The 14,742-nt window shown below is 38.5% G+C and overlaps 1 protein-coding gene across 1 annotated transcript in view; it reads left to right on the top strand.

Moving 5' to 3' along the window:
* Window positions 1-14,047, top strand: part of LOC121858604 (centromere-associated protein E-like) — a 56,036-nt gene extending 41,989 nt beyond the window's left edge. The window contains exons 19-20 of the mRNA XM_042355112.1: window positions 2,106-2,498; window positions 12,779-14,047. Coding sequence (XP_042211046.1) covers window positions 2,106-2,498; window positions 12,779-13,057 — 672 coding nt within the window. The 3' untranslated portion in view covers window positions 13,058-14,047. The remainder of the gene's footprint in view (window positions 1-2,105; window positions 2,499-12,778) is intronic.
* Window positions 14,048-14,742: the final 695 nt, after the last annotated feature.

Below are 14,742 nucleotides of genomic sequence, written 5' to 3'. Positions count from 1 at the left end.
GAGGGAGGGAGGCAAGTGCATGTTGTGTGTGTGCGCCATGTTACCACCACCATCACTACCTTACCCGATAGCATATGTCAAGTGCCAACTCCTAAAAATTGCTTCGATGGACAATATCTACATCCATTAAGTCCTCATTTAACGTTGTCCCAGACAATGTTGTTTCGTTATAACGTTGCTACTCTTTAGATACCCATGATTCCGACAACATCCTAACCGATTCATTATAACATTGTCACCCAACACGGACTACTTTGTATGGCGCGCCACCCCCTCTCATATTGGCGCGCTATGCATTGTGGAGCTTCCCCAGTCTTTGTTGAGTTTCCACAGCGTACGTGCATGCTTAAGTGTTTTTGTAATAAATACTGTACTGTAACCGTTCAAAATGGCTTCCAAGTGCTCACCAAGTGTTAGTGTAGTGAAGAAGCAACGCAAGACCATTAGCCTTGCTACGAAAATGGAGGCTTTAAACCTTTTTGAGAAAGGTGAACGTGCTGTGGACGTGGTGTAGCGTTAGGCCTAACCCCCCACAACAGTGCGTACTATTCAGGTCTCACTGACTTGCCACCTTCCTCCTCTCCACTACCCCCTGCACACTCGTTCCACCTCTGCCTATCAGTGAGTACAATACAAAATGATTTCGTTTATTTATCATTTTATATGCATCGTATATATTTTCTATAAAAATTCCCTTGAATTTCTGTATATGTAATGTATTTTATGGGGCAAAGGGAGGCTGGGGAACGTAACTAGCGTATTTTATCTATATCTTATGGGGAAAATTGATTCCGTTAACAATGTGTCTTACAAGAACGTAACCGCGAAGTTAAGCGAGGACTTACTGTATTCGAGTACGTACAATAAATAGTCAAATAAATGTTTTCTATGCAGCAGAGGCCTCTCTCTGAGTCACAGTCCATTTAGAATTGCTAAATTTTTCTATTCACCTACCTATCCAGTATTATATAATCATAAGCCTCGTATAAAAAAGTGGAAATAACAAAATAACGTGGTGTAAAATAAATGCTGAGTTTGATATGTCTCCCGGCCCGGCCCACTCAGAGATCGTGGCAATGTTGGATTTTCAAGCCCGACACTAAACCTATTGGAAAGGGAGCCAATCTGAATTTTAGAAATTATTTTAGAAATTATTATCTAGCTTTTCTAGCAAAACACTCGATAATTTTTTGGTGATTGGAGGAGGGTACATAATTATCTAGATTTATTACGTATATGGAAACCACTTATTGTAGGGGTATGCTACCGGCGCACCATCTATGAACCCAAGTTGTTACTACACAAGTGTTTACCCTGCCTTTGAACATTGTGACCAGTGCTTTACTATATTGCTCTGTATATTATCAATAGATATGCATTGTTCCTATTGTGTACTAAAGTGATTGCTCCTGCCTCCCTCTCTACTCATGTTGGTTAACTGTGGACCAGGTAAGAACTGTTTACTGTATAGTATTCCCTTTTTGTTTGTGACCTTTTAATTTTTGCTGTATGAACGAATGTGTGTGCATGTAACACAGGACAAGAAAATTAAGAAAATTATGTATGTCTACCCAAAATTATGAGTTGAACAATAACATAACTCACAGCTCAGCCTCACCCTCTTTGAGTGCTACTGGGTGATGAGTCTGTCAGTCGGCGACTCGGCTACACAATTAAGTGCCATCTCCACTGATATTTTTCCTTGTTATCTCTTGCATAAGATATTATTTCTCGTTTCTGTTCGCTCAGTGATCAAATCACTTCGCGATCTGTTTTTCAGGAACGCATCCCGATCGCTGTGAATCAGTGTGGTTACTGAGATTCAATCTGTATACAGAACATCATGTACAAGTTGAGGACTGGGCAAGTACATGTGGTTAACCAATATGCCTAATGGGAACAGTAACAATAGGAGGGCAAAAGATCGGGAAATGGAAATCGGCTTTGATTTTAAGATTTTTTGTTTTAAACAGTTAGGAGACAATATGAACTGGGAGAAAGGTAATGTACCATCATGCTTCTGACCCTATTGTTTAGTAACTATTTGTGGTGGCGGATCACATGTGTTTATTTTCTGTACTATATTCATGACATTTACCTTGTAGGAGATTCAAGTACTGGAACTACAAAATCAACTTTACCACTTGGAAAAGGAAAAGAAGATGATTGAGAATGAGTGTAAAACTTTAGAGCAGCACTTGGACCATTACAAAGGTAAAGCTCAAGAATGGAAAGTAAATGCTCTGAAAGAAAATAAATTAGGGGAGAAGATAAGGAAGGAACTAAAACTACTGCTCACTGAAAACACCCAATATAAAACTAAAGTGGAAGAGATGCGCAGCCGTATAGAACGTCAGCAGTTTGAGCTGGGACACCAGAGAGAAATTGTTGAAAAATTGGAGAAAGAAAAACAAAAACACACTCAGAAGCTTCAAACTAACTCTTCCAAAACTGTGGTGGGATCTCGTACACAACACACTCATCCATCCCCTAAAAAGGTATTATTGTATTTTGCTTGGTAATTCGTTTTGATGGTGATTTATTTTTTTAATCTGATTTGTCACTTACAGTTAACCCTGGATAACTCGGCACATATAGGGCTCTGGCCTTGCCGAGTTATCCCAAATTCCGACTTATCGAGGCACTTCCCCCTCCTACAAAAATACAACAATAGAAAATTATCAACCCATATATGTGTACGCGTAATTACTAAATGTAAAAAAGTAACAATTACCAGCACTGTACGTGAAGAATGAAACATCATGGTAGGTGACACAGAGGTATGGTAGGTGACACAGAGGCATGGTAGGTGACACAGAGGCATGGTAGGTGACATAGAGGCATGGTAGGTGACATAGAGGTATGGTAGGTGACACAGGTATGATAGGTGACACAGGTATGGCAGGTGACACAGGTATGGCAGGTGACACAGGTATGGTAGGTGACACAGGTATGGTAGGTGACACAGTTATGGTAGGTGACACAGGCATGGTAGGTGACACAGGCATGGGAAGTGACACAGAGGGCATGGTGGGTGTGACAGGGGGCATGGCACAGGGCATGGTGTGAGGACACAGAGGCATGGTGGGTGACACAGGGCATGAGTGGGTGACACACAGGCATGGTGGGTGACAGGGGCATGGTGGGTGACACAGGCATGGGGGTGACACTGGCATGACATGGTGAGGGGCATGGTGGGTGACACAGGGCATGGTGGGTGACACAGGGCATGGTGGGTGACACAGAGGCATGGTGGGTGACAGAGGCATGGTAGGTGACACAGGGCATGGGAGGGTGACACAGAGGTGGTGGGTGACACTGGGTGACATAGAGGCTGGGTAGGTGACACAGAGGCATGGTAGGTGACACAGAGGCATGGTAGGTGACATAGAGGCTGGGTAGGTGACACAAAGGCAGGATAGGTGACATAGAGGCAGGGTAGGTGACATAGAGGCAGGGTAGGTGATGCAGGTGGCCAGATATGCTGAGATTTTCCCGGATAATTTTATGTGTGTATCTGGGCATTTCCCAAGTTATATCAATACATTCCGAGCCATATCCATGTCGAGTTATCGAGGGTTTACTGTACCTTTTCTTTCAGAATGACAAATGATAATGAGGTTAAGTAATTGTATCTAATCTTTCACTGACCCACCAAAAAATTGCATTCATTACAGTCACCGACAAAATTCTCTGGACACGTCTGGTAGCTTTTGGCAACTAAATTCATTATTTTGACATTATTGGTTGATTTATTATATGTATAATATCAACCATTGTTAAAATAATCGATGACTTGGTACTGACTAGTCACGAAGGTCTTTACAGAACACTAGACATATTGAGAGCATTTTGTTTGCGACTGTACATCTCTTCTTCTTATGGAAGATGTCAAGGTGCTGTCTTGCTTATTTCTATGAACTGAATTTTAGGGCTGATACCTTGTCTATTAACAGAGTTATGTCTTCTTAATGGAAATCTGATCTAGCCTCTTTCTCTTGGATTCTTTCCTTGGGAGACTGTCCAAGAGTGATTGTTTGCAAAGGTGGGTAACTCACCAAACTTCCTGTATTCATTTCACTTATTCCACATTGGGATTAGGTTGGGATACTTGTGAAAAAAGCCATTTTTTTTTCTTAAAAACAGTTTTTGTGATATAGTCCAGAATATTACGTCTAGCTTTATACCAAGGTATGTAAATGCCTAGCGTTAACTCGCCAGGCCAACATACAGGCAATTAAAATATCTAATAATTACTTAAATATGTAATATAAGGAGGACACTTCGCTACCTGGCATTTAATTTCAATTCTCAGAACCCCCTCCTGCACCCTCCATCACACATTGCTATCGTCATCACTTGCCCAAGAGCGAGCAGTAAACAAATGTCAACTGTCGAGGGGTGGAGATGGGTGGGATGTCGACATCGTATTCTGTACTATATCACAAAAACTGTTTTTAGAAAAAACGGCATTTGTGCAATCCAGAATGCGATGTCTAACTTTGATTACCCGAGTAGAAGGTGGAGAGGGAGGTGACATGGCATACAAGACTCTGCTAGCTTAGGTCCAGATTATAAATATAAACTTTTTGGATTATTTTCTTATATTAGGAACATTTACCAGAAGGTAAATTGTTAATTTACATATCCCAATTAGGATACCCACTTAATTCACCTGAGGAAGATTAACTAGGTGGGGGAGGGGACCCCAGCACCACCAAATGTGAAGCGTCTTTCAGAGATAGATGAAGATATTTGTTTTGAAAGGTTTTTGAAGATCTCCAAAAGCCCACTTCTTTGATCTGACTGAGACTCGTATGCTGCAGAAAGGCCACAGACCCTGCATATTTCCTGGTGTCATGTGCCAAAAATATTTGCCAGGGTCTGCCTGACTCACTAACTGAAAAAAACTATTTTGTCATTTGACTAGGAGACAATTTCGTACCATCCTGTGATGAGAATACATAGGGGCCTCGATTAGGGAATTTGGTTAATCATTCTTGAAGAATCTTAACTGGGCACAATATATGAGGAAACCTTGTCTCATCCATTAGCTGTTTTATCTTAATAGGTTGAGCTTGAAAATCCTTCTTTTAATTTTTTCTTAGAATCTCCGTAGGAAAAAGGGCCACATCTTCCTCAGAAAATACCAATAATGATGGATTATTGGAAATTGAAATCAGCTCACTGATTCTCATATCTGTTGCTATTGCTAGAAGGAAGGCTGCCTTCTGAAGCAATCTGTCCCGGTTCAGATTTATATTGTAATTAGGCCCCATAAGAAATTTAGTAACTTTATCTAGAGACCAAGGTGGGATTCTCTTAGGCCGAGGGGATCTCTGAATGAAAAAGGACGTTCTGAGCATTTAATAAATTCTTGGGTTCAAAGTACAATAATATTAAATCCCCACGCCAGAGGGTCAACCAATGCTGATTTATAAGATGCAATTGTAGATCCTTGAAGGTTTTTAACTCTGAACAGAAAATCAAAAAATTCTAACACCACTGTTTCCGACAATGTGATTGGAGTTGTTAACCTGATAAATTATTGAAAAAGTTTCCAAGCTTTCTTGAATTGCATAGAAGTTTGGGGTCTATGACCTGCTGTCACTTGGTTAACTATATTGGAATTACCCAACAATCTATTTAAACATCTTTTGAGAAACTCCAAGCGTGAAGTGCCAAGGATATCTCGAACTGAGGGTGCAGTACCTGGTCTAGACATCCTTGCTGCAATTGTAGTGGATACGGGCACCATTCCTACAGATCCAGACACCACGGATGTAGGATCCAATATGGTGTATCGTATATACTCGTGTATAGTTCGAGTTTTTAAGACCAAATTTTTAGGCAAAAAATTGGGGGTCTTCCTATACATGCGTAATAGTTTTGTTAGGTTGAACCCGTGCATGATGGGAAGGGCGAGGAGCAACTTTTAGCTTCAGACGTGAAAAATATTTACCATTTACTGCCAGTAAACAATGGAAATGTAAAATATGTACCAATTAGTAATGAAAAGTTGTGCAGTTCCTTCAGTAAATGAAGCTCACCAACTTACAATAGGCTAAATTACCTTACAACGTGCTTTCAGTAGTCTATGTTGAAGTTCTTAGCACAGGCTAACTTATCATATCATATACGGTATCACAGTTCTCATTGATCTACAAAAAATACCGGTATTAAAAACCTTTTCGATATTTCACACTTAATATAATACCCGGTAATCTACTTCAACCTCCTATTGTTTACAACGACGCATGACGCATCACGCACCACCAGCTGTATCAGCTAGATGGTACACGTGTTTTTCGAATCGTTTTCAGTTAAAAAACTGTTACATCACACGTATATTTTACCTAAACTGCGCCTGAATGAATATATTCTCGGAAATAAATAGTAGTTTTGCTGAAACGTGATGTATTTTAATGTAAAATAGGATAAAATACATGACGAAAACAAAAGATTTTACCTAACCTTCCGATGTTCAAGAGAAGTTACTCGTTTTTTTAATAGTTTTTGGTTAAAATATTGTTATATTACAATGGTATTCTATTCATACTGTGCTTGATATAATGCATTCACGGAAATGTAATATTTTTGCTGAAATGACGTACGTATTACAGTGGAAAGTGGGATACAATCGTGACGAAAACAATGACTTTCGCTTTCTTTCGTTCAAAAGATGTTACCGTAATCGCTTTTCGAATGGTTTTCAGTTAAAAAACTGTTGTATTACGATAATATTCTATCCTAATTGACTTGAATAAATACTACGATACCATATTTCTGAATATTTTCATTAAAATCCATCAAAATCATTTTCCTTGTCATCGTCTGCAGCACCAAACTGCTTCTCCCAGTCCTCTCCTTGAACAGGGCTACAGGGTTACGAGTTTTTCGAATCGTTTTCAGTTAAGAAACTATTACATCACACGTATATTTTACCTAAACTGCGCCTGAATGAATATATTCTCGGAAATAAATAGTAGTTTTGCTGAAACGTGATGTATTTTAATGTAAAATAGGATAAAATACATGACGAAAACAAGAGACTTTACCTAAGCTTCTGTTCTTGAGATGTTACTCATTTTTTTAAGTGTTTTTGGTTAAAATTCTGTTATATTACAATGATATTCTTTTCATACTGTGCTTGATATAATACATTCACAGAAACGTAATATTTTTGCTGAAATTACGTACGTATTACAGTGGAAAGTGGGATAAAATCGTGACGAAGGCAATGACTTTCGCTTTCTTTCGTTCAAAAGATGTTACCGTAATCGCTTTTCGAATGGTTTAGCTAAAAAACTGTTGTATTACAATAATATTCCCTCCTAATTGACTTGAATAAATACTTGAATGGAAATATACAATATTTTTGTTGAAACTACCCGCGTTTCAGTGTAAAGTGTCGTAATAATAAATGGTAAACAATTTGCCTTTGGCACTCGTGTTTCATGCACGGCGAGCCTCAGTTTATAGGACGTAGAGCGTTTTTAGTGAAGGTTTTGTTGTTCCATTACCCTAAAAAACGTGGGTCGAACTATAAACGAGGAATATCGTAAATTAACGATTTCTTGGTCAAAAAACCAGGGTCGACCTATAAATGAGGGGGGGTTATAGACGAGTATATATGGTAATTAAGAGGACCTTTCTCTGGAAGGATCTGAGTTTTTGAACCACTTTGGGCAACATTTTCACAGGTGGGAACAAATAGATTGAATTCCAACGGTTCGACTCTATGAGTAGAGCATTTCCTAAAAGATTTGATCGTTCCAAAGATGCATAAGTTGGCATCTTGTGATTGTTTTGTGAGGCAAAGAGATCTATTTGTGGAGTCCCAAACCTCTTCACTTGATTCTTGAACTTCGGTATCCTTAGGGACCATTCTGTTTCCATAGATACTGGCTTGAGACGGGACAACGCATCTGCCCAATTGTTTTGTACTCCCGGTATGATTGTGTGTCTGTCTCAAAGGGAGTTGCTCCACTTCCCTTGACGGAACTCTCCTTTTGAGGAATGGTATTCTCATCCTATCTCGGACGCTTCCGTACAAACGACCAAGTCTGTTTGAGGGGGAACCCGGGGAGATGAACCGATTAGATTGTCCAAATTTGTCCATCATGACAGATGAATTTTATCTGAATAGGGAGAAGAAACAATATTTTTGTTTCTGTGAGGTAACTTCAACTCCAGATGAGTTAGTTGCTTCTTCCTTAACATGCCCAAAGGAACTACTTTGGTGGCAAAATTCAACACCCAGTAGTTTTCCCAATCGTGCCAAGAAACCTCTTGCTTTACTCAAAAGGCTTCTACTTGGTTTATCACATCTGTTACCATTGCTTCTGGTAAACTGACTGACTGCTTATTGGTGTCCCAATGGAGACCTAACCAATCCAATTTCTGACATGGTAGGAGATTTGATTTGACCTGGTTTATCTTTAATCCTAGGTTTCGAAAGTACTAGTGTATGTTGGGTCGCCCTTTGACAGTCTTCGAAAGTGTTTCCCACTATCAGCCAATCATCTAGATAAGCAAAAGTTTTATGCCTTCCTTCACAAAGATCTCTTTGGGGATGTTCGCCAGTTTTGTAAATACTTTTGCCGCAATTATTAGGCCGAATGGCATCACTGTTAATTGATAACTTACATCCCCCACTGCGAACACTAGAAACATTCTGTACCTGGGAGCAATAGGCATCTTCGAGATCCACGTTTGAGATCCAAGCATTGGGCGGAAGTAGATGCTTCAGATGATCATAAGTGAGCATCTTGAAACTTTTTTTATGAACTTTCTCAGGACGGAAAGATCTAAAATCCACCTTAATTGGAGACTGGGAATAGGCGAGACATGAAACATTTCTCTGACTGCAACAGTTCTATCACACCTCTGTTTACAGTTGAATTACACATTCTGTGAGTAAGGGGGTTGGTGCCTCAACCAAGTCCATGTGAGGCCCCCTTTGATTGTCTTGTAAGCCCATATGGAAGAAGTCCACCTGTTTTCCCAACCCCCTAGACAACCCAGCTGTCTGGCTTCATTGGGAGGGAGTGGTCGCTGATGTGGTGGAATAAGGTCTCCTTCCACTTCTGAACAAACGGCCACCCCAACTATGTCTTGAATTGTTTCCTCCTCTAAAGTTTCCTCTAGGTTGATAACTGAACCTAACAGCTGGTCCTGTTCCCCTGTTAGACCTTCCTCTTTTAAATTTCCAAAAGGTCTTAGGACTCCTGGTAACACTAATTTGAATAGCTTGCTCAACAGCTGATCTATATTTAACTAATGTTTGTTCTTCAAACAAGGCAGGAGAAAGAGGGGAAGAACATAGCAATAAATAAGCACTACCACTTGAAGCATTATTGGTGGCTTGCTTCCTGAGCTGGGCTTTTAATTTTAGGGCTTTCAACAACATTTCCATAAATGAGTTGTACAGGGAATATGGAATCCCTTGTATAGCAGCAGCAAAACATCTGTCTACTTCTGAACTGTCCTCATAGTCCAGCACCAACTTAGTCAATAACTGACACATCATGATTGCAGACCAAATATCTGCTGCCAACTTCCTAAATTTGAATTCTTCCTGCAACAATGCAGAAGCAACTGGTTTCAAATTTACTTCATAGCTTATGTTAGCATATTTTGGAGCCGACAAATACTGGGAAGTTCATATAAGGAACTCTTTTTGCCATTGCATTGGAACTTCAGAAAACTAAACTTGTGAGCATTCCTATCTGAGGGAATGAATGTTAAGTTTTTCAATATATTAGCCCAGATTTAATCTATTTCAGTGATCATTTTTGGGCAAATATCAGGCCAAGAAATTGTAGTATCTCCTAAAAACAATGAATGATGACCCACAGTTGCTTGGCCTTCCTGTCTTGTTTTAAGTGCTGAGAGATCAGGAAGTTTGGAAACATTTTCATAAAATATCTTGAATAAGGAATCCACAGACTCAGATGTGGTTGAAAACAATGTTACCCAAGGCCTCTTTGGGTCATCCTTACACTCAATGTTCTCCATCAGCTGCGTGGGAGTCGACAGCAGCTTGTTTCCACTCATAGTAACCAACACTTTTGCCCCAGGTGGAAGAGGTTGCCAAATTGGGGACAGGATGAAGTCAGTGTCAACAGGTTCTCCCTGCTCTAGTGATTGAACACTATTAGTGCAAACTTCCTCATCCTGATTCTGGAATATACTAAAATCGGGCTGACTAGATAGAGGTTCTTGCCTTAAATATTCAATAACCTACTTTTCTTGGCAGAAGCAGGCTTGTCAAACTGGGGATTAAGTCTCTTACCTATCACCCATAATTCTAAACTTTCTGCCAACTTGGGATCTTTCCAGTGTTTTTCATTTAGAAGTTTACTCTTTAAGGCCTTATTCCATCTATTTTTAATTTGGATCTTTGATTATTCCTTCTTATCTCCTGCAGCTTGATTAATTTATAATAATTTAATCATAACAAACTGCACAATCCAATGGTGAAAACAGGTTGTCTGTAATACAGCTGCTATGAATTATGCAAGCCAAATGAGGATCTAACTTGGTAATCCAAGTGGCCCTACATCTTTGATAATTGCATGTAGTATGGTCCCCGTGGGTCCTGGGTGAAACTACTACTACTGAATTCACATCTTCGTATGTAGTGTATGAGCTGAGGTCTCCAGTCCTTGTAGCTCCTCACTCAACATTATTTCCCCAGGGACCATTCCATGGTCTCCGTCATCTAGCAGTCCAGACAACTGTCCTCCATCCTCCTGTTGCACATCACCCATCTAAACTAGGAGGAACACTGAGTCACATTGTATCATCATAATAATACAAGGGAGATAACATTTTCTCCCAAACATATTCAATATAACTCATAACTGTGATATTTTAGTAAGTTATATCATTTAATATCTCTTATTGTTACAGTGGTCCCTCGGTCAACGAGCACAATCCGTTCTAGAAGGTTGCTCGTTAACAGAAAAACTCGTTAACCGAAACCATTGTTTCAATGGGTTTTTGGGTAATTGGTTCCAGCTCACCGAAAATTGCCTAAATTCAACAAAAAAGGTAGAAAAGTACACTTACTTTGAGGTGTGTATGTAGAAGGCTCCTGGATGATGATGATGGGAATTAGAATGGGGGTGGAGGAGAAGGGAGAAGAGAAGGCATTGGGGTGGAAGAGAAGTCACCCCATGGTGCCATTTCACCTATAAAGTTTTAGTTCTCTTGGTGTAATTCAAGATTATTTTCTTTAAATCAACACTGCACTGCATTATATATTGTCAATATGTGAAATAAATTTCAAAATGACCAATAATTTACTTGTAAACACAGAAAAAAGCGTTTAGTTGAAGAGAGTCTCAAGCAAGGTGTTACCTCCACTGAAAAGACACAAAGACTGACGCCTGTATGGTGTGTTGAGAGGCTGGATGGCGTGCCACAAACTAGTGACTCTACCTTCAATTATGTTCAATAATTGTTAAAATGACTAAAAAATTTAATATTAAACTTTTAAATTATTGAATAGTATAAACTTCTTGATATTTACTAAAAGGGTAAGGAATTTAAGCCCTAGAACCGATTACTGTATTGGCGGACTAATACTACAGCTGGTGGACCGCCAAATGCAAGCTAAAACATGTGGAGGTCGGCTCGTAAGAAACTTGTTAATCGAGGGATTGCTCGTTAACCAAAGCTAAGAATCTTATGGAAGGTAACTCGTTAACCGAAATCTCGTTAACCGAGGGACCACTGTATATAAGTCACCAATGTGACAATCTTAAGCAACTAATTCACTATATCATACACCTCTCCTTTCTCTTTTCTCAATTATCCCTCAGGTCAATGAACTTTGTTTCTTAATCAAGCTAACTTAATTTTAGAGCACTTATATTTTGAGGGATCACTCTGGTCTGCATGCTGAGAGTAATCAGAATACCCAGGGAGGAAGCCCAAAAAGTTTCGTGAACAAACATGAGAAGAGGGAGAGGGATGGCCACATATATCATGGTATTCATTACTTGCACGTGTATAATTGGGACAAAGAATTTTTTTTTTATATACTATATATATCAATATATAACTATATACAGTATATTCTTTCAATGAAAAAGAGCCCGGAAGGGCATAAAACAACATCATTCACTAAGTGATTTGAAAGCAGAGGAAATTAGTCACTAAAGATCGACTGTCTTCCTAGAGATAGAAGACAAACCATGCTTGACCAGACCATGTAAAAAATTGCCGCAAACACAATATCTGAGACATAATCAAAATTAAAGTCACTCGATTTCTTAAGATGCTAAGATGTATAAATACCAAAAATAAAATCCTCGTGGCACATAATATTTCGGCAATTACAACACAAATTAGAGGAGCTTTCCTTGCGCGTATTTACAGCTGATTCGCCAGGCAAGATATGACGGTATCAATGCGTGTGATGGAGGGTGCGGGAGGGGGTTTTGAGAATTGCAATTAAATGCCAGGTAGCGACGTGTCCTCCTAATATTACATATTTAAGTAATTACACCCCTGTATTAGATGTTTTAATTGCATGTATGTTGGCCTGGCGAGTTAATGCTAGGCATTTACATACCTTGGTATAAGCTAGACGTAACATTCTGGATTGAACAAAAGTATTATTTCTTCCTTCCTTTTTCAAAATTTTTTCAAGAGATCTCAAACTAATTCATTTTACAGTGTTACTGTTTTTATGACCTCTTGCTGGTCCTATTAGTCTTGGTGTTACAAGTTACATTCTTTTATAACTTACCATTTTTCTTTTCAGGAGACTGAAGTTATAAGCAAAGGTGCAAGCAATTATGAAGATATTAAACCAAAGAGTTCCAGTAATGCTTGTCATTTAGGTGCTCTTAATGCTCCACTACCTACTCAGACTTATATTGAGAACCTTCCTGGTGTGAAGCCACCTGTAGAAACTCAGAGGAATCCTCGAGGGAAAGTCCCAACGTGGCAAGGTTTTAATAAGGAAAATAAAGATTATTCTAGATATTTTACCGCATCTGGATCCCATAAGAAAAAGGAAGAGGAATGTAAAACACAGTAAGATCTATTCATGAAAACCATCTAGAAATTTCAATATCATTAGAATTTGTAATTAGGCAGGTCAGAAACAAAGGATAAGTTGATCAGAATTAATAAGTTCCATGTGAAGGATTTTGCATTATAGTTCTTGTTTATATATGAAGGTCAAAGTTTCAAGGTAGAGAATGAAGATGTAGAAATTAATTGCTTGTGCACTGAGTTTGCAAGCATATGTGTCCATAGACCAGGAGAGAGAGAGAGAGAGAGATGCCAAAATGTACGAAGGTAGTGCTGAGTGAACACTGGATTGTATGGTGGTTTTGTTCACTTGAAGACAGATGAGGTAAGATGGGGATAGTGAAACAATGCAAGAGTCTGATAGAACCCATAAAGGATTTATTAGGATTTACAGATATAGTAAGGGGTGCTGTCAGATGAAACCCTGAGTATTAGACAAACTGTATGCATAGAGTTAACAAAATGACTTACTTTAGAAAGTGACCAAATGTAAAATGGTGATCAGTAGGGAAGTCACTGCTTCACATTGTTACATACAGTTTTAGTTGAAGGTGTGAATGGTTATTGTTCCATTTCTTGTTTTAGTTATCAATTGTTTATCATTATAAGGCTCTTTGCATTTTTTCCTCCCAAGTAGCAAGTAGATGGAAGTGGAATGAGGTTGATAGGTGATAGGTTTCAATGCTGAGCTAAATTTTCATGCTGTGCACTAAATAAATATTGAAGTTTTCAATTCGTTTTCCCATTGCAATACAGTATTGTTCGTTCATGTAATGCACTTGTTCTACCCAAGTAACAAGTTGATTGTAATGAAGTAAAGTTTGATTTCAGTTTCTGTAAGATAAATATTTGTAATTACTTGTATAATTATTTCTATGAACTACTGATTTTTATTGCTTTTAATGTACCGATCTTGAACTGCTATATACTTTTGTACATAATATTTCAAAAATTTTATTGTACACAGTATCATAAAATAAACATTTGATTTGTATCTTTCAGTTTTTTATTATATCATAATTTGTTTTATTTTTACATTTTCATTAGATTATAAATAAAGTTTCTAGTCAAAAAATTATGTTATAGGTTAATAGGAAATATTTCTAATGTACAGTCCCCTTCACCAGTGTGTTTACAGGGGATCATCAGGTTTTGTGCAGTGTGGCAGCACTGTGTTTGTTTACATTCAACAGAAGAAAACTGACAATAGTAAACATGATATGGAATCAAAGTAAAACAATATTAGAACAAATATCTCAATGTAATGATTTGTGAAATGGTTATATGACGAGCCCCTGTAAACACGCTAGTGAAGGGGGCTGTGCAGGGGGTCCCCGCCTTACGAATGTCTGCCGATAAAAACGGGGTTAAACTTCAAATTTATAGTATTTTATTTACCTGATAACTTTTTTACTTTCATTTACTGTATTTTGTCATTCTATTTCTTCTTTTGTCTTAAGTGATTTTATATGTACTATATAAGGACTTAGGTTATGATATAGTGTGATTTTAAACATTGTTCTGTAAGTACGGTATGCACACAGCATGTGTTCCGACTTACGTACAAATCTGGCATAAGACTGTTCTCAGGAACGGAACCCGTTCATACCCTGGGGACCCCTGTACATCAAGAGTGTACAGTATTGTACTGTACTTAGTACATAATATATTACAAAATATTTTCAAGAA

Source organism: Homarus americanus, unplaced genomic scaffold (assembly GCF_018991925.1).
Source record: "Homarus americanus isolate GMGI-L3 unplaced genomic scaffold, GMGI_Hamer_2.0 scaffold74, whole genome shotgun sequence".
In the NCBI taxonomy this organism is placed as follows: Eukaryota; Metazoa; Arthropoda; class Malacostraca; order Decapoda; family Nephropidae; genus Homarus; species Homarus americanus.
This window is presented reverse-complemented; position numbering and strand designations above follow the sequence as displayed.